The following is a 24,403-nucleotide window of genomic DNA, read 5'->3' as shown; positions in this document are numbered from 1 at the left end:
GGGGATATCTATGACACTAGGTTCTCTTCATGACAATGAAAAAGGACATTATTTGGAGAATATAATATTATTCTCTTTTGTTATTTTTTGAAAATTTATTTTCAAATGTATTTTAATGTAAAATATAAACATAGTTTATCAGAATGTACTACTAACATATTTGCATCATCACAATTTATGATCTTTGACCTCTTTTTCAGGCTGAAAGAGATACTGACTACTTTTGAAGTCAGTTTTTGAAATTTTTGAAGCCACTTTTAAATTAACGTTTAAAATTAATTTTATTTATTTATTTTTGGTTGCTCTGGGTCTTGGTTGCTGAGCATGTTTTCTCTAGTCACAGAGATCGGGGGCTTCTCTCTAGTTGCAGCGTGTGGGCTTCTCATTGCAGTGGCTTCTCTTGTTGCTGCCCATGGGCTTCAATAGTTTTGGCTCTGGGGCTCTGGAGCGTGGGCTCCAATAGTTGCAGCACACTGGCTTAATTGCACTGAGGCATGTGGGATCTTCCCAGACCAGGACTTGAACCTGTTTCCCCTGCCATGGCAGGCTGATTCGTATCCACAGTACCACCAGGGAAGTCTATTTTTTAAAATTAATTTTATTGGCGTATAGTTGCCTTACAGTGTTGTGTTAGTTTCTGCTGTACAGCAAAGTGAATCAGCTGTACGTATACATATAGCCCCTGTTTTCTGGATTTCCTTCACATTTAGGTCACCACAGAGCACCGAGTAAGACCCTATGTTATATACAACAGGTTCTCATCAGTTATCTACTTTAGTAGTGTGTATATGTCGATCTCAGCCTTCCAATTCATCTCTTCCCCGCCTTTCTCCTTTCAGGTCCCAGCTTTTGTTCCCTATGTCTGTGTCTCTATTTCTGTTTTGCAAACAAGATCATTTGTACCTTTTTTTCTAGATTCCACATGTATGTGTTAAGACATTGGCTACTTTGATAGGCTCAAAACAGGCTCCAGGAAAATCATCAACACCATAGCCTTTGAGGCCAAACCCAACAACCTAACTTCATCATTTTCCTCAGTGCAGTTCGAGCAGCCATCTCTGCTTGGCCAGGCACCTGGCAGAATTCGGCTCTTTGGCTTTGACCGTACTTGTCCCAGCACCTCGGAAGTGCTGGCTCTCAGGGCTGTGCTATCTGGGTTTCCCTGTACTGTGTATCATGCCACTTCTGGTCCACTGGGTGGCTCAGAGCTTCTTGCCAGCACTGCAGGACTGATCATGAGAGCAAGTAACACAGGCTCTTTTGTCAATCTAGGGCTAAGTATTCAATTCAGTTCAGTTCAGTCGCTCAGTCATGTCCGACTTTCTGCGACCCCACGAATTGCAGCACGCCAAGCCTCCCTGTCCATCACCAACTCCCGGAGTTCACTCAAACTCACGTCCATCGAGTTGGTGATGCCATCCAGCCATCTCATTCTCTGTTGTCCCATTCTCCTCCTGCCTCTAATCCCTCCCAGCATCAGAGTTTTCTCCAATGAGTCACGCATGAGGTGGCCAAAGTATTGGAGTTTCAGCTTTAGCATCAGTCCTTCCAAAGAACACCCAGGACTGATCCCTTTTAGAATGGACTGGTTGGATCTCCTTGCAGTCCAAGGGACTCTCAAGAGTCTTCTCCAACACCACAGTTAAAAAGCATCAATTCTTTGGTGCTCAGCTTTCTTCACAGTCCAACTCTCACATCCATGCATGACTACTGGAAAAACCATAGCCTTGACTAGACAGACCTTTGTTGGCAAAGTAATGTGTCTGCTTTTCAATATGCTGTCTAGGTTGGTCATAACTTTCCTTCCATGGAGTAAGCGTCTTTTAATTTCATGGCTACCATCACCATCTGTAGTGATTTTGGAGCCCCCAAAAAATAAAGTCTGACACTGTTTCCACTGTTTCCCCATCTATTTCCCATGAAGTGATGAGACCAGATGCCATGGTCTTAGTTTTCTGAGTGTTGAGCTTTAAGCCAACTTTTTCACTCTCCTCTTTCACTTTCATCAAGAGGCTTTTTAGTTCCTCTTCACTTTCTGCCATAAGGGTGGTGTCATCTGCATATCTGAGGTTATTGATATTTCTCCCGGCAATCTTGATTTCAGCTTGTGCTTCTTCCAGTCCAGCGTTTCTCATGATGTTCTCTGCATATAAGTTAAATAAGCAGGGTGACAATATACAGCCTCGACGTACTCCTTTTCCTGTTTGGAACCAGTCTGTTGTTCCATGTCCAGTTCTAACTGTTGCTTCCTGACCTGCATACAGGTTTCTCAAGACCTAACAGAAGCAGAAGATATTAATAAGAGGTGGCAAGAATACACAGAAGAACTGTACAAAAAAGGTCTTCATGACCCAGATAACCACGATGGTGTGATCACTCACCTAGAGCCAGACATCCTGGAATGTGAAGTCAAGTGGGCCTTAGAAAGCATCACTACGAACAAAGCTAGTGGAGGGGATGGAATTCCAGTTGAGCTATTTCAAATCCTGAAAGATGATGCTGTGAAAGTGCTGCACTCAATATGCCAGCAAATTTGGAAAACTCAGCAATGGCCACAGGACCGGAAGAGGTCAGTTTTCATTCCAATCCCAAAGAAAGGCAATGCCAAAGAATGCTCAAACTACCGCACAATTGCATTCATCTCACACGCTAGTAAAGTAATGCCCAAAATTCTCCAAGCCAGGCTTCAGCAATACGTGAACCATGAACTTCCAGATGTTCAAGCTGGTTTTAGAAAAGGCAGAGGAACCAGAGATCAAATTGTCAACATCTGCTGGATCATGGAAAAAGGAAGAGAGTTCCAGAAAAACATCTACTCTTCTTTATTGATTATGCCAAAGGCTTTGACTGTGTGGATCACAATAAACTGTGGAAAATTCTGAAAGAGATGGGAATACCAGACTACCTGACCTGCCTGTTGGGCTAAGTATTATAAACACTCAAAAAGAATGGAGGAAAAGAAGAAAAGCCAAGGAAGGTTTGGTGTCTAAATGTGATCTCAGTGTGTGTGTCAGTTATCAACTTATTGTCCATCAGCTCAAAAATCTACTCTTTGTTATCTGCTCTGTAGTAATGGGTTAGACCCTCATGTCACTTCTCATTTGTGGAGAGCACGTTGTTGGGGTTTAAGAGAAGACACTGGAAGGACACGCAGGAGGAAAGGGCTGTTCCTGGGTCTGGTTCTTCCATTTTATTTCCCCCAGATACACATGCCCCAACCCAGGCTGAAGCAGTAGGACTGCAGCTGTTTCCCTGTGCTGGAGGCAGCTAGGGGGACCCAGGTCTGCTTTGCCTTCAGATGTACCACTGCCACCCTAGTTTCTGGGAGTGGGGACTGATAGCATCCCACGCTTGCTGCCTTTGCTGGAGAATTGCCCTCAGCTACACAGCTGCTGCCTAGGCCCACCCAGGAGGCTCTGTTACCTTCTCACTCACCCTTGAGTTGTCCAGTTGTCCAGTGACCGAGAAGCAGGGTACAAACAGCTTCAAAACAACTAATTCTGCTTAATATATAAACCTCTGACTTTAACCATTTAACTAGCCAGCTGCTTCTTTTATTGGCTTCTGTGTGTATAGCACTAAACTTTTTTCTCCTGTTAATCTTTTGTCAGTTTAATTCACAGGCCCCAGGGACTAAACATAAGCGGGTGGAAGAAAAAGTTTTTCCTTCCCTATAAAGGCTTTGGAAAAGAACTGCTATTTCATTTGTGGTTGTGTGGCTTGACTATGTGCAAATGCAAACTTCCCAGCTCATTATCTTAACAAGGATGGATGATTCTTCCAAACAAGATGTGATCATTATTGCTCTCATCAGCTTCTAGCCACTGCTGGACCATGTCTGATCCACAGATGTTCACAGTGACCCTTCTCTCCCTGACATAGGACTAATAGGCAGCACATTCATAACCTTGTTAAAAATGTAGACGTTTTCAAGGGAAGAAGAAATGAATATATGCCAAAGTGTCAGTATAAGTTATTTCTGGATGAGACCATTTTTTTACAACTCAAATTTTACTTTTTAATATTGATTTTTATTGGAGATTTTTTTTTTACAATGTTTTGTAGGATCAGAGCGTTTTAAATTTCCTTTTTTGGGCTTTTCTTTATTTTCTAAATTTTTAGCAGTAAATACTAGTATTATAGTATAAAAAAGCTATTTTCTCCACACTTAATAATATTTAAAAAACAAAAGTAAGTCATTAATCATATAAGGTAGACAATGCCCTCTAGATCATTCTTGTCTGCTGATATTTTGTTGTATTTGTTTTACCCTCTATCCTGATTTGACATTGCTTTTTAAGTATTTACTGCATACTCATCACTCCTTGCTCTTTGGACAGTTACATAAGTAGCAGCAGAAAAGTCATTTCCTCTGGGATTTTGCTATCTATGCAGCAGTTCAACTTTTGCCTCCCAAACCTGAAACCAGAGCTCATTTTACTATACTTTTTTGCAAAAAAAAAAAATACCCCAGCTAATCACTATTTCTTTCTAGAGTTCAGTTATGGGAATTGTTTTTATTAAGCATAGCTCCCATTAATAAAGGAAAGGAGAAAATGTTAAATGAGTAGAATGATTTCTTGGAAAGAAATATGAAACAGGAAATCTTTCTTTTGAAACAAACGTGATTTGAAGGTCACATACAAGTTATTTGAAAACAGTACTAATATTTACTATAATTTGGTTAAGGACAGGTTATAAGAAAGTTGAAACAAACAGAACTTAAACTGAATCAAGATGAAAAGAAAATCACTGTAAATTGGTATGCAGTATCCTTATTAGAGGGCTTCCCTGGTGGTTCAGCAGTGAAGAATCCACCTGGCAATGCAGCAGACGTGGGTTCAGTACCTGTATCAGGAAGATCCCCTGGAGGAGGAAATGGCAACCCACTCCAAAATTCTTGCCAGGAAAATTTCATGGATGGAGGAACCTGGCAGGCTACAGGCCACGGGGTTGCAAAATGTTGGACACAACTGAGTGACTGAGCACATCCTTATTAGAAAACCACGGACAAATGTTAGCATCCACATCTCTGAGTTTTAAAGGGTTTGAGCTTTAATCTCACTAATCAATTGGCATTGATGGGGGAAATATAATTAAAAACAAAATCTCTTCACAGCCCAGAAAAACCCTCTACAAAGAAGAGGAAGAAAACCATTGCACTATTGAATAAGTGTAAACCAGAATGCAATGTGTAGGTTAGGCCATCTGCTAAGAGATGGCAGAGATAGAAAGCCACCTCATGCACTCAAAACAGAGAGGGTGCAACCGATGGCGTTAGGTCGGTTTTTCGATTTGCAGTCGGGGACAGCTGACGTTAGGCGCAGCTCCTCCTGGGAAAGTGGGGGAAGGGGTGAGGGCTTCCTTGATGCAAATTTTCTCTCTTTTAAAAAATATTTATTTATTTATATTTATGTATTTATTTGACTGTGCTGGATCTTATTTGCAACATGAGGGACCTTCGATTTTTGTTGTAGCCTGCAGGATCTTTAGTTGCAGTATGAAGTTTCTTTTAGATGTGGCCTATGGGATCTAGTTCCCTGACCAGGATTTGAACCCAAGCCCCGTGCACTGGGAGCATGGAGTCTTAGCTACCAGACCACCAGGGAAGTCCATATGCAACTTTCTAAAGTATGGCTCCCAGGTCCTTGGGAAAGATCCCCAAGTTGTGAAACCAGCAAGAGGCTTATTTAATCAATTAAAAAAATGTATATATATACAGAGCAAGAAATTCTGAAAGAAAAGGAAAAAGTAAGGGTTCTCTTTCCAGCAAAAATTAAACCTCTTATTTGTCCTTACACATACTGAGGGGTAATTTAACAACTCACTTGTGTCAAATAATGAGCAAAAAAATGAAAAATGTAATTCAGCAAATGTGAAGTTTAGTTCCCACCCCCCCTTTTTTTGTTGTTTGACAAAATGCAGAAACAAACATACCCTTTTCTGATTGCCCAGACGAGGGTTTTTAAAGGGTGGCACTATCAACATCTGGGGGGCCAAATAATTCTTTGTGGCGGGAAATGTCTTGTGGACTATAGGATGTTTAGCAGCATCCTTGGCCTCTAGCCACTAGATGGCAGCTGGGCATCCCCTCCTCACCCAACCCATGACAACAAAAAAATGTCTCCAGATGATGGCAACTGTCCTGGGGCGTGGGGACGGGAACCATCCTCCATTAAGAAGCACTGGCCTAGATGAATTATCAAGACACGCAACCCAAACAGGTAGTTGAGTCTAAGACTCGGCTGGGGTGCTAGTAAGCCTTCTGCTTTCACTCCATGGGCCACACCTGTATGACGCATGTTACAGTAATATTTGCTCAAGCGTGGGAACTCAGATTCAGTCTTCTTAGTGGAAGACATCTCTCTACTAGCCCACCACCATCCAGCTTCCTTTTTAAAAAAAAAAATAAATAAATAAACACCTTGATTGTCTTTCTCAATCAGTCCAGAGGGGTGGGTTATGACCCAAATCATTGTAGCTTTAGGGGTGGTCTTGTGTCTAAGGACTGGTCAATTGTTCATCATTCTAGCTACCATGAAAAACATGAAAGAGGAATTCTTTTTCTTAGCTGTGAGGATAAGCCTGACTAAGAATGGAGGCAATTTTAGGGGAAGCAGAATTAAAGAAAACAGAGACAGTGTATTGAGGAGAAAATTTGATTCCTGGATCTAGCCATGCCTGAAGCCATCTTCTGAATTCTTTGTTCATGTAAGTCATTACAGCTGCGACTGGGAATTCAGCAAGCAAGTGGCACACAGCACTCAGACTCTTCACTCTTTCCTCTTTTCCCAAATAGATCAGGGAGGTGGAGAAGGAAGGGCTCGTGGTCTTAACATCTTCCTCTAATCTACCTCATCATTGTGTTTCTACCTCTACTCTGAAGTTCCTCTACTTATTTACTCCTGTTATGGTAAGCTGGAATCAAGATTGCCGGGAGAAATATCAATAACCTCAGATATGCAGATGACACCACCCTTATGGCAGAAAGTGAAGAGGAACTAAAGAGCCTCTTGATGAAAGTGAAAGAGGAGAGTGAGAAAGTTGGCTTAAAGCTCAACATTCAGAAAACGAAGATCATGGCATCTGGTCCCATCACTTCATGGCAAATAGATGGGGAAACAGTGGAAACAGTGTCAGACTTTATTTTTCGGGGCTCCAAAATCACTGCAGATGGTGACTGCAGCCATGAAATTAAAAGACGCTTACTCCTTGGAGGGAAAGTTATGACCAACCTAGACAGCATATTAAAAAGAAGAGACATTACTTTGCCAACAAAGGTCTGTCTAGTCAAGGCTATGGTTTTTCCAGTGGTCATGTATGGATGTGAGGGTTGGACTATAAAGAAAGCTAAGTACTGAAGAATTGATGCATTTGAACTATGATGTTGGAGAAGACTCTTGAGAGTCCCTTAGACTGCAAGGAGATCCAACCAGTCCATCCTAAAGGAGATCAGTCCTGAATATTCATTGGAAGGACTGATGTTGAAGCTGAAACTCCAATACTTTGGCCACCTGATGTGAAGAACTGACTTATTTGAAAAGACCCTGATGCTGGCAAAGATTGAGGGCAGGAGGAGAAGGGGACGACAGGATTAGATGGTTGGATGGCATCACCAACTCAATAGACATGGGTTTGGGTGGACTCCGCGAGTTGGTGATGGACAGGGAGGCCTGGTGTGCTGCAGTTCGTGGGGTCACAAAGAGTCGGACACGACTGAGCGACTGAACTGAACTGAATAGTTATAGTTCATAAACATGCCTTCTCTCTGCTACTAAGTTCTATATTTCCGAAGGACCAGAACCTATCAGATTCACCTTTACATCCTCTGCAGTGCTCAGCTGGCCCTCAATAGAAAGTACAGGTTGCAAAGAGCAACTTCAGCAGGTACCAGATGCTGTGACTGACTTGTATCTGAACTCAAGGCCCTTCTGATTTCCACAGTAAGATTAGAGGAACATTTTCAGCAACATTCTGATGCTGAAAGCTGGGCCTGTTTATTCCCTCTTCGTCCACTGGATTCCATCTTTCCTTTCTCTCTGTCTTCTTTACTCGTAGTTATGGACAGATACTGTGGCCAAACAGCTCATTGTCACTTTCTTTGCTAATCACTTCCTGTTTTTTTTTTTTTTTTTGAATTTAAGATACCTCTACGGTGCCCCCAGCAGCCACATGCATGAAAACTATGATTTTATGTTGAAGCTGAAGCTCCAATATTTTGACCACCTGATTCGAATAGCTGACTCATGGGAAAAGACCCTGATGCTGGGAAAGATTGAAGGCAGAAGGAGAAGAGGTTGACAGAGGAGATAGTTGGCATCACTGATGCAATGGACATGAACTTGGGCAAGCTCTGGGAGATGGTGAGGGACAGGGAGGCCTGGCGTGCTGCAATCCATTGGGTAGAAGAGCCAGACATGACTTGGCGACTGAACAACAACAGCAAATAAGCAACAGCAAACTTCAGCGCTTAAATAGAACACCAGAAAAGCACGTGGAAGTCTCTTAACTCATGGTATGGATGTGACAAGTGGCCCCAGAAAAAAAAGAACAGAGCTCATTCTCTTCCAAGCAATTTGAAGTCCCTATGGAACAGTTTCCTGTACAATTCCAGCAGAGACCAGCCAGGGCACCAGTTTTCAGGAGTTGAATTCAAGCTTCTGATTCATCAGAGATCACCAAATTTCCTGCAGAGGAGTGGAAATGTGGGACAGGATGTTGTTAGGGAAGTTAAAATGGAGGAGGTCTTGTTCAGGCTTCAGAAGCAGGAAAGCAGGCTTCCAACCTGCCTGAACACTGGATGTTTCCATGCCCGCCTGCAAGCACAGCCAGTCAGGTGGTACTTTATACAAGAAAGGGAGCAAGTCTTGGAATTCTTGAGTCCTGGGGAGTCTGACCAACTCCTCAGGGTCTAACGAAATCCTGCGGCTGCTCACAAGATGAAACAAAGGTGCAAAAAGGTGAAAGGAAAACCAGAGCTGCATTTTTCATGCAAACTGATGATGAAATCAGTTTGCAGCCTGGGATTATAAGCGAGAGCCCCTGAAACTGCAATTTGAAGTCTCACCTGTTCGGTGGATGCGCTGCCCACGACCCTTTCCCAACTGGGACTCCAGATTGCTGTTAACCAGGGACTTACCAGTGCTGTTCAAGTCTGAATGTTGTTTGGCCCAATTTGGTGATCTACAGGTGGCGCTAGTGGTAAAGAATCTGCCAGCCAATGCAGAAGATGCAAGAGACAGTGGGTTCTCTCCCTGGGTGGTGAAGATTCCCCTGGAGAAGGGAATGGCAACCTGCTCCAGTATCCTTGCTGGAAAATCCCATGGACAGAGGAGCCTGGTGGGCTACAGTCCATGGGGTCACAAAGAGTCAGACAGGAGCACACAGACACACATGATGTTACTCTCTATTGTTTCCATTTTTTCTCTTTTAATGATTGTATATTGAAATTTAAGTCAAATAATCTTCTAGACAAATACTTTGGCCACCTGATGCAAAGAACTGACTCATTGGAAAAGACCCTGATGCTGGGAAAGATTGAAGGCGGGAGGAAAAGAGGACGATAGAAGACTCGATGGACAGGAGTTTGAGCAAGCTCCGGGAGTTGGTGATGGACAGGGAAGCCTGGCATGCTGCAGTCCATGGGGTTGAAAAGGGTTGGATGTGACTGAACAACCAACTGAACTGACTCTTTTAGAAAAATTGAAACTGTTTATGTGTGTATTGAGTGGTTTCTTTTGGTAATGAATCCTTTGAACCTAAAACAAAAGTAAAGCTTTTGGCAAAACAGACACCTAGATCCTAGCCTGCCTGGCAGCCTCTACAGACATAAGACCCAGTCAGTTCATCATTATGTGAATGAAACCACTAGCCACTGTGAATCAGGAACATGCCAATCATGCATTTGGAATAAATAATGGGAAAGACGTTTTCTCTCTGATGAATCGACAAGAAAGATGTTTCAGCAGCATCTGCTAGGATCTGCTCTTTTCGAGGGAAACAGCAAAAAGGTCACTTCCTAGTCAGTTTCCACTGGAAGTAAACACTGCCCACTGGTAAGAGAAAGGCAGACGCAGCCACGGCCGAGCTTGATCTGCACGTGGGACCATCTGGTGAAGCATCATACCACACTCATCTTTTTCTATGTACAGTTTCATGCCCTCCTTTTGTGCTTCTCTCAAGGACTTTCAGCCTCTCTGGTGAGAACACATGTTCCTTCAGCCAACATCTTGGCAAAGGCAAGTCTTTTTGGCAGCATTAATGATAATATGTGCTGGCATAAATCTAGGAAGCCAGGGTGCCAGGGAAGGCGTGACCCAATTACTGACAGCTGTTAGAGCCTCGTTTCTCTGCATTTTAGTGTCCCCAGCAGAGTGGCATAGACACCACCGTCGTTAACATTTCATTTTGATTCAGTGCGTCTGCACAGGCTGGAACAGCTAACGTGCAGCCTGTTGCCTGTAAAAGTCCAAGCCCCCTAGAGGTCGCTCTGGACTGCACCTGCTCAGGCATGAGTGATGGGCAGGGGGGCCTTTTCACGGTTGTTCCAGTTTCTGAAGGCTTCCTCCTGCTGCAGGAGTCTTGAGAGGTGAACACAAGAGCTTTGTGAAGACCTGGAATAACTCCTGCGAAACCCTCTTCCTACTCTTCTGTGATCATGCTGAGAAAAAGAACTAAAATTAAAGACCAAGGCCTAGGTTTCATAACATAGATGGAAGGAAACCAAAAATCAGCCTTAGTGATAGCACGCTGTTTTACATTTTATTTTATTTTATTTTTATTTATTTTTTTAAAGTTTTATTTTATTTTTAAACTTTACATAATTGTACATTTTATTTTTTAATCTTTTGGCTGTGCAGCATGTGGGATTTCAATTCCCCAAGCGGGGATCAAACCCACGGCCCCTGCATTGGAAGCACAGAGTCTTAACCACTGGGCCACCAGGGAAGTCCCAGCGATAGCATGCTTTAAAGTGAGCCAAGTGGTGCATCTTGAACAAATTCTAGAAAGTGACAGATTCTTTTCTTGACCAAATTTTAGATGGACTCATCTGAGCCCTCTTTTTGACCAGCCCTTAAATCTGGCCTAGAAAAACTGCAGACTCTCAGCACAATTGATTGCACCCCTCCCTCCCAAGCCCCCTCTAAGATTTGATAGACACTATCATAGCACCTCATAGCTCAAGGCTGCCACCTAGGATGACCCCAGTCTCCCTTTTTCTCAGTCAGCCTGAGAAAACCACCAGGAGGATTACTGTTTATTCCAACTTAGACCTGGTAATAGACAGATAGGCCCCTGCACACCTCATCCTTGTTTGAGCAGTTACTTTAGAAGGCTATGCGTGGCTTGCTCTATCTTGCACCACTACCTCCTGTCATAAAGATACTAGAAGCTTGCTTCTCCTCTGGATAAGCATCAGTGAATAAACAGAGGCTCTGCTGGAGTGCCCTCTCATTCCCCACTGCCCCCTCATTCTCCCATAAAAATGCCCATCACCTCTGCCCTTGTTGTTGTTCATGCGACCCCATGGACTGCAGCACTATCTCCCGGAGTTTGCTCAAACTCATGTCCATTGAGTCAGTGATGGCATCTAACCATCTTATCCTCTGTCATCCCCTTCTCCTCTCATCTTTAATCTTTCCCAGCATCAGGGTCTTTTCCAATGAGTTGGCTCTTTGCATCAGGTGGCCAAAGTATTGGCCCTTCAGCTTCAGCATCAGTCCTTCCAATGAATATTCAGGACTGATTTCCTTTAGGATTAACTGGTTTGATCTCCTTCTGTCCAAGGGACTGTTAAGAAGTCTTCAACACCACAGTTCAAAAGCATCAATTCTTTGGCACTAAGCCTTCTTTATGGTCCAACTCTTACATCCATACATGGCTACTGGAAAAACCATAGCTTTGACTATACTGACTTTTGTTGGCAATGTGATATCTCTGCTTTTTAATATGCTGTCTAGGCTTGCCATAGCTTTTCTTCCAAGGAGCAAGTGTCTTAATTTCATGGCAGTAGTCACCACCTGTAGTGATTTTGGAGCCCAAGAAAATAAAGTCTGTCATTGCTTCCACTTTTCCCCCTATTTGTTGTGAAGCAACCTAGATAGCATATTGAAAAGCAGACATTACTTTGCCAACAAAGGTCCATCTAGTCAAGGCTATGGTTTTTCCAGTGGTCATGTATGGATGTGAGAGTTGGACTGTGAAGAAAGCTGAGTGCTGAAGAATTGATGCTTTTGAACTGTGGTGTTGGAGAAGACTCTTGAGAGTCCCTTGGACTGCAAGGAGATCCAACCAGTCCATTCTGAAGGAGATCAGCCCTGGGATTTCTTTGGAAGGAATAATGCTAAATCTGAAACTCCAATACTTTGGCCACCTCATGCGAAGAGTTGACTCACTGGAAAAGACTCTGATGCTGGGAGAGATTGGGGGCAGGAGGAGAAGGGGATGACAGAGGATGAGATGGCTGGATGGCATCACTGACTCGGTGGACATGAGTCTGAGTGAACTCCGGGAGTTGGTGGTGGACAGGGAGGCCTGGAGTGCTGCAATTCATGGGGTCGCAAAGAGTCGGACATGACTGAGCGACTGAACTGAACTGACTGTGACTGGATGTCATTATCTTAGTTTTTTGAATGTTGAGTTTTAAGCCAGATTTTTCACTTTCCTCTTTCATCCTTATCAAGAGGCTCTTTATTTCTTATTCACTTTCTGCCATTAGAGTCATATCATCCACATATCTGAGGTTGTTGATATTTCTCCTGGGAATCTTGATTCCAGTTTGTGATTCATCCAGCCTGGCATTTTGCAAATGTGATCTGCATATAAATGATATAATCAAGGTGACAATATACAGCCTTGATGTACTCCTTTTCCAATTTTGAACCAGTCCGCTGTTCCATGTCCAGTTCTAACTGCTGCTTCTTGACCTGCATATAGGTTTCTCAGGAGGCAGGTAAGGCAGTCTGGTATTCCCATTAAAGAATTTTCCACAGTTTGTTGTGATCCACACAAAGGCTTCAGCGTAGTCACTCTGCACTTAGTTCTGAATAAATTCTATTCTTACCACTTTACCTAGTGTCCAGCTTATCTTTGACAAAGCTCAGACATTTCTGCCCTAGGGAGCAAGGACCGACAGACAGATCACAGTGCCAACAAGGGGAGCAAGGACCAACAGACAGATCACAGTGCCAACAAGGCCAAGGTTGTGAGCTTGACCCCCATATGGCTCATGTTCACACGTGCCCACCTGTCAGGTAAAGTTTCACCAGGGCTTTTCATTGATCACAAGGTGATCCAGGTGAGAACGTAGCGATGGCTCACACAAGTCACCTGCTGCTGCTTTGGTGGTTTCTAGTTACTGCATCTAGAGCGCAAATATACAGATGGTGTGGCTTGCAGCCTTCCCTTCGAACAGCTCAAGAAGACAACCCTCCTGTCGTCTTTCATGTCCCCTCTTCCCTATCTGCCCTGCTCCCTCTGTTCAGACATTCCCAGCCCTCTCTCAGTCTGTGGTTGACCTCTTTCACCAGTTCTCCCTTCAAAGACACTGCCTCCTGGTTCTGTGTCTCTAGTGCATGTTAAGCATCTGTTATGTAGTGTTTCATTATGTTCCTTTCACACCAGCGGTGGCTCACGGTTCGTGCACTTATTCTAAGTCACTTCACTTGTGGCCAACTCTTTGCTACCCTATGGACGGTAGCCCACTAGGGTTCTATGTCCACGGGATTCTCCAGGCAAAAATACTGGGATGGGCTGTTGCCATTTCCTACTCCGGGGATCTTCCTGACCCAGGGATTGAACCCCCGTCTCTTACATCTCCTGCACCGGCAAGTGGGTTCTTTACTACCAGCACCACCTGGGAAGCCATTTATGCTCTACTGCTCCTGAAAGAAACAAGAATCAGCTATTCCCCCTCTTGTTTTCCACCTGTAACTATCATCAGGCCAAGCACATCGATGCTGTTCAGTAAAATGCATGTACATGTTTTCGTTGAGCTTTTGAATAACTCTAACAAATTTCAGCAAAATGCTGAATTCCTTCATCATTTCTAGAATGGGCAGTAGACTCTCAAAGTACTTACAAATTTACACAGAATTAAATTTGTGTTACTGTACTTCATGTAGAGTGAGTAGAATGTTTCCAATTTTGTGTGTGATCATACAGTAATATTATGTTTTATTATAAAAGACACTGATTTAGCACACAGCATTATAATAGCTGGTTCTTTATACTTACATTACTGGTAGCCTACATTTCCCTAGCTTTATGCATATCTCTTTATTATAATAACACACTTTATGCCTCTTTGAAGACAGAAAACAAACTTAAGGGAAATATCATGGAATACATGGCTCATAAAACCCCTCAGAAATTAGGGAGGCAAACTCCCAATCTCCGTGATAATCGGATCTTTTTTGCTGTTGCTTTTTTTTAGTCAAGTAGGTATAGAACTTCTACATTTTACTTAAGTTGTTGAAGGGATAAATAAAAAATCTTTTCACTGGAGAAGATGCAATTAATAAAAATGGGAGGTATTTACCATAGGTAACTTCTATAAAGAAGGAACCCTCTCTGTGCATACATCTCCTTTGGGGGAGGTTTGATCATCTAATACATTTGGTTCAGCTAGAGTAAAATCATTCATTTCCTCTCGAGTGGCAGTGTTAATTCTAATAGCAAAATTTTCATACATTACATACATATGCTCTCCTGAAACAGAATTATATCTTCAAGTACTCCAAGTGACCACATATCACTTGGGCGACCACTTACGGAAGAGAGATCAAAAGACTATTTTATAAATGAAGCATGCTAATTTATCACATCATATCTGCCATCACTTCATAGCATTTTAGGCAGGAGGAAGGCCTATATATGCTGTCTGCCATCTTGATCAAATCCTTTCCAAACACACATAGGTTAGCCTGTAATGCGAATTTGTGTGTGTGTGTGTGTGTGTGTGTTAGTCACTCAGTTGTGTCCAACTCTTTGCAATCCCAGACTGTAGCCCACCAGGCTCCTCCGTCCATGGGAATTCTCCAGGTAAGAATAATGGAGAGGGTTGCCATTCCCATGCGAATAAACACAAAGAAAGAACTACCAGTCTAATCTAGCTGTGACCTAGGCTCTGTTCCTTATCAATGGAGTGATCCTGGGCAAGCCACACTTTCTTTCTTCATTTGTAACACAGGGTAGAAACGATAATGTACCTCAGATTCCTCAGTAAGGAATCTCTATGCATACAAAACATTTAACATATTGTTGGCACAGGGTTAGCCCTCAATAAATGGCGGTTTATTGTCATCCTTATTATTTGTCATTGACAGTAACAAAAGAAAATGCAAATTTATCAGTATGATTCTAAATTACTGGAAATTGTCAAAGAAAACTAAGTATAACAATGCTTACATGTCTTTGTACTACTTTTTATCATATTGGTATGGAATCCAAAAGCTGCGGCGATTCTTAGTTCTTCCTGAAAAAAACAGCACTTTGGATATTTGTTGAGAATAGCTGCATTGGAAATACTTGATTTTTTTTTTAAATTTTATTTTATTTTTAAACTTTACATAACTGTATTAAACTTGATCAAAAATTTGCTGTACCCAATAGAAAAAAAAAATTTTTTTTTCTTTCAGTGGTGGTTGTTTAAGCTCATAATGCAAATCCAAAAAAGCTAGGACATAAGAAAGGTCGTGGTGAAGTTAAGCACTCTAGAAATGGGCAATCTTGCTCACAGCTTGAAAAAAATCCAAAAAGGAAAACTGGACAGCAACACAGGAATTGCTAAAATTTTAATGTGTTGAAGCTCAATACAAGGGAACTACAGGTACACTTCTTGATGCTTCAGAGAAGTCAGATGACACCACCAAGAAGTCCACATTCAAATCTTCTCATTTTACCTAAAAGTTAAGTTGGTTTAAGAACACAGGTTGAAATTCAGCTGAATATTTTCCTAAAACGTGATGCAGCCGTCGTTGGAACGCCATTCTTGGAATGATCCATCTTCTCCACTGTGACTTAAGTGTTCCCTGTACTTCTTTGCCCACCACTCCTTCCCTCCAACTTTCGAAAAAACTAATACAAAGCAAAAACTCTAGCTCTTGGCCTCAGAGGCGGGCAAGGACCAATTAGACCAAAGAGAATCTCTTCAGGGATTTCTCCACCTGGGATGGCAGCAGAAAGCTCTTTCTGCTTTCATCTTGAAGCCACTGGGTCAGCTGGTCTAGAGTTGCCTGACAAAGAACAGGTGGCAAGCCCTGAAATGCTAGTCTCTGGTTCCAGTTGCTCGGAAACCAATGTTATTACTGTCATGGTTTAAGAATGTGGCCACTATATTTTCTTTTTTGTTTAAGCTAGATATACCTGGGTTTCTATCAATCAAAACTGAAAAACCATGCTTATTACACATTAAATTCTTAAATGTCTCTGAATCTATTTTTATTCTGTATTGTGTTCCCACTAATCTACTTTTCTTCTCTAGAGCTGAACTGTCAATTTCTTTATATTTTAAAATCTTTTAGGGCTGATCAGCCATCACTACCCTTGGTACACTTTCAGTGGCTCGCCTTACTGACACAGTGGTTGGGGGTAGGGCAGATGGTCCCAAATTGCAGGCACAGGTTTTCTAGTTTCTGAAGAGGTATCCCTCCAACCTGCTGCCTCTAATCTTAATAAATTAATGAAATAAATTATACATCAGCTTCATAAATTGATTAGCAAGAATCAGGGCTTACTTATAGCCTTACTCACTTGGGCAAACTAATAGAGCTGGGGTGTCTAGATTTTAAAACACTGAAGGCTCGACTGTGGACCAGTGGACTGTGGACAACCTCATGGCTGAGTCCAAGCAGCCAGCAGGCGGCCAGCTTCTCTCTCACAACTTTTTTAGCTGCAACAAATGGAATACATACAGTGCAGCCCAGGACTCCACCAGGGCATTAGGATGCTGTCCTGTACCTCACACGAGGGCATGAGGTGTGGCAATGTGATGTCATGCTGGAGGCAAAATCAAGGTCAGGTGAAAGAGACACTCAGGAAGGACAAAACGGGAAAAATTCTACCAAGGCCAGACTGTATAATGGTTAAGTGCACAGACTTTGGCGTCCCAGGCAGCTCAGTGGTAAAGAACCTGCCTGCCAATGCAGGAGATGCAGGTTTGATTCCTGAATCAGGAAGATCCCCTGGAGGAGGAAATGGTAATCCACTCCAGTATTCTTGCCTGGGAAATCCCATGGACGGAGGAGCCTGGTGGGCTGCTGCTGCTAAGTCGCTTCAGTCGTGTCCGACTCTGTGCGACCCCATAGACGGCAGCCCACCAGGCTCCCCCGTCCCTGGGATTCTCCAGACTACAGTCTGTGGGGTTGCAAAGAGTCGACGTGACTGAGCATGCATGCACGGACTTTAGATTGGGATCGTCCAGGTCCGAAGTCCCTGCTTTGCAACAAATACCACAGTACACGACCTTGGTCACATTACTCTCATTCTGTCAGCATCATTTTTCCAACAGCATCTGCTCACTTTGTATCTTTGTTACTTTTTGGTAATCCTAACAATATTTCAAACTCTGTCATTATTCTTACATTTGTTAATGTCATCTTTGATGTTACTGTCGCAAAAAGATTACAACTCAGCAAAGGCTCAGATGATGGTTAGAGTTTTTCAACGATATTTTTTATTAAGGTATATATGTTGTTTTCTTTTAGGCATAATACTATTGCACACATAATAGATTTCGGTATAGTATAAACATAACTTTACTGGGAAGCCAAAAAATTCATATGACTTGTTTTATTGCAACAATCACTTTTTTGTGGTGATCTGGAACTGAACTCATAACATCTCTGAGGTGTGCCCATATTACAATGAGCTAAATGTTGAGGCACAGAGAACTGAGACTGTGGATCTATCTGCAAAGTTGCCGATGGATGTCTCTCAGATATGTGAGGGAAGCTTTAACTAAACCAGTTTAGTACTTATAAATAATAATAGTTATTACTCTTTTCCCAGTTTAACCAGTCATCTACATTTGAGCTAAGAATCAGAAAAGGGAGGGGGAAGAAGTAATATTTAAGTTGTGTTTAAAGAGAATCTTGAAATTATCAATTTGAGTAAGAATTCATTTTTCACAGAGGTCCTTACTTTGTACAGCAAATTGTGTAGGTGCTATGTGGCATACAAAGACCATAACACAGGTCTTGGCCCTCCAGGGGATTTCAGACATTAATAAAGCATTATGAAGACCTGGACATGAGTGAGGGGCTCACAATAATTAGAGGAGGGAAAGAACCCATGATGGGGTGGGGATAAGGCTGAACTTGGACAATTTCATACAGGAGACAGTATTTGAGCATTTTTAGTTGAAACAAAGTATATAATTCATTTTAAAGATAATTTTCCATGCACTCGGAATAGTTTAAGGCAGATAGGAAATAGTGGGTTTGTGAATCCCAGGGAAAATTCTGGGACTGCAAATAGTCGAGTTTGATGAAAGAAATGGGTAGGAGGATAATGAAAGGTATCCTGGTTGCAAAGGTAGGCTGGGGATATGCTGGGAAACTTGGGATTTCATTTTGTGGTGGATGCCAGACTTTTGATTAGAGAAATAATGCATAATTATTTATGTAAGTATGGATGAGAGGACTATTCAAATATCAGCCACAGTTCTTTATATAGTTAAAATATATTTTTTTCATTTATAACTTATAGGAGAGCTTTAATAAAATGCATGTACAATAAATAATTCATACTTAAAAATGCTCCTCAGATAGCTTCATGCCTTTTCAGTAGAAGAGGCCACAAGACCAGGGAAATCAGAAGGCAATCTCAATAATTCTTCTACTTCTTCTTGCAAAGCCTCTGCTTTCTCATGCAACAGCATCTACAATAAAAAAATCAAGATGTGAAGCAAAAATATGCATTGTTAGGGAACTGCTAACATTTTACCACCATCTATTCAATACCTGAATCCTTATGTATCAGCATAATCTAGACATTAAAATTAATAATGAGATTGAAAAATGGTCACTTAAGAACAGCAATTATAGTAAATGAAGCTGAGGCATTTAAAGCCATTTTAGCTGATCACTGCATTTGGTATACCAAAAATAATGGAGCTTTAATACTCTCAAAGGTTTGTTTTATTGAAGACTCAGCCACTTAAAATTAACTTTTAACCTATAAAATTTAAGACAGTTTTGAAAAAATTTAATTGGTTCTTAAAAATGTTACCCTATATATATAGATTTTATTAATCCTCACAGTTTAGTATGCTATTTTTTAAAAACCTATTGAGAGAGTTTGATATTTGGCAAAACTAATACAATTATGTAAAGTTTAAAAATAAAATAAAATTAAAAAAAAAAAAACCAAAAAAAAAAACCTATTGAGAGAGTTAAAGCTTGGGGCCCTTTAGGGATCAAACCAGTCAATCCTAAAGGAAATCAGTCCTGAATATTCATTGGAAGCACTGATGCTGAAGCTGAAGCTCCAATACTTTGGCCACCTGATGCGAAGAACTGACTCATTGGAAAAGACTCTGATGCTGGGAAAGACTGAAGGTGGGAGGAGAAAGGGATGACAGAGGATGAGATGGTTGGATGGCATCACCGACTTGATGGATATGAGTTTGAGCAAGCTCCGGGAGTTGGATGGCATCACCGACTTGATGGACATGAGTTTGAGCGAGCTCTGGGAGTTGGTGATGGACAGGGAGGCCTGGCGAGCTACAGTTCATGGGGTCAAAGAGTCGGACATGACTGAGCAACTGAACTGAACTGAACTGAACTGAAGGAGGAGGTGAATACACTGGCTCATGTTTTCCTTAAGCCTTGTGCGACAATGTATCTTGCCATATACATTAGGCTTTCTATAGGTCCTGAACTAATGATCACACAGCACAATGTCTTACTCATGGAAATGCTTTTCTTAGGCTCTATGTTAAATGATTATAATTGTTAAAAATCCTGCCTGGGAACCTGTTTCTCAAGACTTGTACCCCTGATTACACAGCAACAGTGTATCTAGCCCAGAGACCTTGCCCTGGACCTATTCTCCCTGGCTAATCTTGTGCCAAAGTTATCTCAGGATGTATGCCTTGGGAAAGGGTCTGGTGGAACTCTTACAACCTTGAGGTATTCTTTTTATCTGTCCTCAGCAGCCAGTTGAGAAGTATATAAGGCCCTGCTTAAACTAGTGAGGCAGGGACTCTTTCTACCCACTTCTGATGTCTATGTCAGAAGCTTTCTCTGTTCTGTCACCTTAAAATAAAATTTTGCACACAAAGCTCTGAGTGACTGAGACTCTTCTTTGGTCCCGGAGTTAAATCTTCTCCTTCAAAGACCACAAATCCAGCGGCACCATTTACCATAAGCTGTCACTATCAATGTTTCAAAGAAAACTTTTATTCAAGCTCCTAAAACTAATATGGTTAATTTCAAAAGGAGCATAATAAACAAAGAAACTATTTCTAACCTATTTCTAAACTGGTACATAGTAGATGTCAATGAATATTTGAATAATGATTTTTCTCCTTTCTTTAAAAACAACGGAAATCAAATGTTGGTATTTGTTGCAGCTGGGTTTGTGTATATTGGTGTGAAATACTTGCATTATTTCTCTTACAACATTTTATAACAAAAAGCTCAATAAAAATCATAGAAGAAAAAAACCACTTTCTCTACCAATTTGATATAAAGCATAACACTATGCACACTATTGTGCCTGAAGTTGTCTAATACTTTTAACATTTAAAGTCACTTATTAAATATTTTGGCCATCGATACTGCAGCTCCCTTTGTATACTTTTTTTTTTTTTGATGTGGACCACTTTAAAAGTCTTTATTAAATTTGTTACAATACTGCTTATGTTTTATGTTTTGGTATTTTGGCTGTGAGGCATGTGACATCTTAGCTCCCAGACCAGGGATTGAACCCATACCCCCTGCATTGGAAGGCCAAGTCTTAACTCCCAGACCACCATGGAAGTTCCCCTTTGTATCTTTAATAATATATAGTCTAACACTATAGTCTTGCTCTACTATGTACTGACTAGCTATGTTTCCTTGGGTAAATCACTTCATTTCTTTAAATCTCATTGATTTATTTATTCAAATATTTGTTAAACATCTACTATAGGCTGAATACCGTGCTAGGTGCTCCAGCAACGAAATAACTACAACTTCAACCCTATCAACCCAAAGAACTCCTTATCTAATAGGACAAGTTGTTGTGTCCTGAGAGGGCTGTCACGAAGATCAATCACAGTAATACAAACAATGGGAGAGCCTTTCAAAAAAATAAGCTGGAAACCTACTTTTCAGTCAGTTCGATTTATATATGACAATAGTATAACAATGAACTTAAAAAACACACACACACAACTATACAATTTCAGACCACAAGGATGGAAATACAGTTGAGATCAAGAAGGAAATAATCCCTTGCTATTGAGTTGTTAAATTGTGTCCAACTCTTGGACACGATGCCATGGACTGTAGCCTGCCAGGCTGCTCTGTCCATTGGATTTTCCAGGCAAGAATACTGGAGTGGGTTGCCTTTTCCTTCTCCAGGGGATGTTCCTGACCCAGGGATTGAACCCATGTCTCCTGCATTGGCAGGTGAATTCTTTACTGCTGAGCCACCTGGGCAGTCCAAATAACCCCTAACTGCTGCATAATGGATTTACCCACAGGGGGCAGGAGGGTAGTGACAAACTGGGTTGCAACTAGCAAAGTGTAACCAGGAGAGTGAATAACCTAAAGTAGACTGCTGACTACAGGTGAGAGAAACAGAAAAGAGAAATCTTTGGAGGCAACAAGAGCTGTTTTCAAGTATGTAAAAAACCACCAAACGAACAAAAAAAGAGCCTGGTTGCAGAGGGTAGTACTATGATACCATGGTAGGCATTTTAAGGCAGCCTCATTATACTGGGATGCTGTTTGTAACACTGAGTCCAAAAATAGAACTTAGTTCTCCAGGTTGTAAATTCCTTGTCAGTGGGGGTGTTTAAAGGTGAGAAGACCAGATGTTGGGGATGCTGAGGAAAGGACTTCTGTGACAAGAGTAGTAGGAGGCGGAATTCAATGAGTTCAGAGTTCCTTATATGTCAGTGAACTCTTAAAAGTGCCTTTATTTTTTGGGAGATCCTTTTTCTCTTTTTAACAAGCCTTGTATCATAACATGTGCACTATTTTTATCCACATATGTGAATATATTTTTTTGTGCCTATAGTTAATATGTCTAAAGTATAAGGAGATAACTGTAAAATATCATAAAGATTAAAAAATGCCTTGTTTGCTTACCTTGGCTGATGAAACAATTTGCTTGGCCTGGCGTCTTGATAAATGATCAATTGTCCTTATCAGCACTTCAGGATTTGCATTAGCTAAGTGCGTTAGACTTTTATAACCTGCATTGTATAACTGTCTTGCTCGACCCTGAAAAGTATTTATAAAAATCCTTAGGATCAGAATTGGGGATTAGGAAAAAATAATTAAGTGTTTTACTGAAGGGAAAAATTCACTTGCAAGAGATAGGAATAAACTAAGATAATAAAGTAAATATGAAAAGATAACACATCAGAATCTGAAGGAATTTTATAAGTGTTTTAAAAGAATTTTAAAATAATTTGGGTGGCTCCAATATGACTGCAAGAGAGCTAGCTTTCTGTGCAGGTGAAGTCAATTGATGTGTGCTGCAATCAGAAATCGGAAAAGGCAGTGGCAACTCACTCTAGTACTCTTGCCTGGAAAATCCCATGGGTGGAGAAGCCTGGTGGGCTGCAGTCCATGGGGTTGTGAAGAGTCGGACACAACTGAGTGACTTCACTTTCACTTTTCACTTTCATGCATTGGAGAAGGAAATGGAAACCCACTCCAGTGTTCTTGCCTGGAGAATCCCAGGGACAGGGGAGCCTGGTGTGTTGCCGTCTATAGGGTCGCACAGAGTCGGACACGACTGAAGCGACTTAGCAGCAGCAGCAGCAGCAATCAGAAATTAGAAACCTGGGGACTTCCCTGGTAATCTAGTGGTTAAGAATCCACCTTCCAATGCAGAAGATGTGGGTTCAATCCCTGGTTAAGGTTAGGATCCCACATGCTGTGGGGCAACTAAGCCCACGTGCCACAAATAGAAAGTCATGTGCCACAACGACAGGTCCCACGTGCCACAATGAAGATACCCCATGCCCCAAATAAGATCCAACACAGTAAAAAATAAATAAATTAATTAAATATTAAAAAAACAGAAATAAAAAACTCCTTAGGGCACTTGGGGAAGGGGCATTAGTTCAGATCCCCAATCAAATGTTTTAGTTCAGTATCCCTAGAATGTTCTCACTATCTACACTCTACTCCCTGGAGTGTGTGTGTGAGTATGTGTATGTGTGTGCACGCTTTCCCAAGCAGAATTCCTCTGGTTTAAGAACTTAATAACAGAATAAACAGAAAACAAGGGTTGATCAAAAATAGAAAGCTGAGAAACCAGCCAAGGAAACCTTCATCTCATTCTCTTAGAAAATGTAAATGACTCTCACTGCCACCAAGTGGCCACCACCTTCCACAAGCACTGTCTAAACTCACAGCAGGTGAGTCTCTGCTGGAGAGGAGGAAGGTACGGCACACATGCATGCTTGGAGCAAAGAAGGGTGGCACGCACATTTGGGGAGAATCACCCTGTCTCTACCGTTACATTTATCCACAAATGTGATTTTTCATCAGGACTGCTTCTGGATTGACAGGGATTTCGGGGAGGCCATGGCAGCAATTTATTAAAAACAAATAAAAAAGATTCCCATGATAAATGAGCATTATGGCTATTGTTGCCACTTACCCTATGACACAACAGTAAAACCTGATTTTTCTGCGAGCTGAAATCATCTCAGTTGGGGAGCTAAGAAGTCACTAACCTCTAAAACCCCAGTCACTTCCATGAGTGGGATTAGCTCTGCCTTTACACAGTAGGTCAGCTTCTTGGTGAGTTCTCCCAAAAGGGCCCTGTAAACCCAGAACTCCTCAAGCTCCTGCAAAACACAAAGAGATTCGCAGAATTGAAATGTTGTAAGTTATTTCAGAATCCAGTATGTGTGGTAGGGGGCTTAGAAAGGACTTGCCCTTTGGTAAACTCTGGAAGTTGGGAAAGCCAGAGGCGAACAATGACTCTGAGCAAAATTACTATGAGGAAACATGGCAGAGGTGGAGGGATTTGAACAAAATGCTTTTAGGATGAGGACAAAGCGTGTAAACTGAAAAATAAGTCAACAGGAAGAATTCTAGGGAGAGGGGCTTGGGAGAGAGGGAACACATGTATACCGATGGCCGATTCATATTGATGGCAAAAAACATCACAATATTGTAATTATCCTCCAATTAAAATAAGTAAATAAATATTTTTAAAGAGTTCTGTT

General features: G+C 41.6%; 1 protein-coding gene and 1 non-coding gene across 6 annotated transcripts in view; both read right to left on the bottom strand.

Annotated features, from left to right (window-relative positions):
• Positions 1-10,874: 10,874 nt before the first annotated feature.
• TRNAG-UCC lies at positions 10,875-10,947 on the bottom strand. Its single transcript has one exon. It is a non-coding gene; the product is annotated as a tRNA-Gly (tRNA).
• Positions 10,948-18,685: 7,738 nt separating this feature from the next.
• HELQ (helicase, POLQ like) overlaps positions 18,686-24,403 on the bottom strand; it is a 40,610-nt gene continuing 34,892 nt past the window's right edge. For 4 of the 5 annotated variants that reach the window (XM_006072419.4, XM_025289784.3, XM_044945703.2 and 1 more), the window contains 3 exons: positions 23,906-24,019; positions 22,302-22,436; positions 18,686-18,880 (listed from right to left, as the gene is read on the bottom strand). In XM_006072419.4, coding sequence (XP_006072481.4) covers positions 18,773-18,880; positions 22,302-22,436; positions 23,906-24,019 — 357 coding nt within the window. In that variant the 3' untranslated portion in view covers positions 18,686-18,772. The remainder of the gene's footprint in view (positions 18,881-22,301; positions 22,437-23,905; positions 24,020-24,403) is intronic. The other variant, XM_025289782.3, reaches the window with a different exon arrangement.

Source organism: Bubalus bubalis, chromosome 7 (genome assembly GCF_019923935.1).
Source record: "Bubalus bubalis isolate 160015118507 breed Murrah chromosome 7, NDDB_SH_1, whole genome shotgun sequence".
NCBI classification, from domain to species: Eukaryota; Metazoa; Chordata; class Mammalia; order Artiodactyla; family Bovidae; genus Bubalus; species Bubalus bubalis.
The sequence above is the reverse complement of the archived record's forward strand: the minus strand, read 5'-3'. Positions and strand labels throughout refer to the sequence as shown.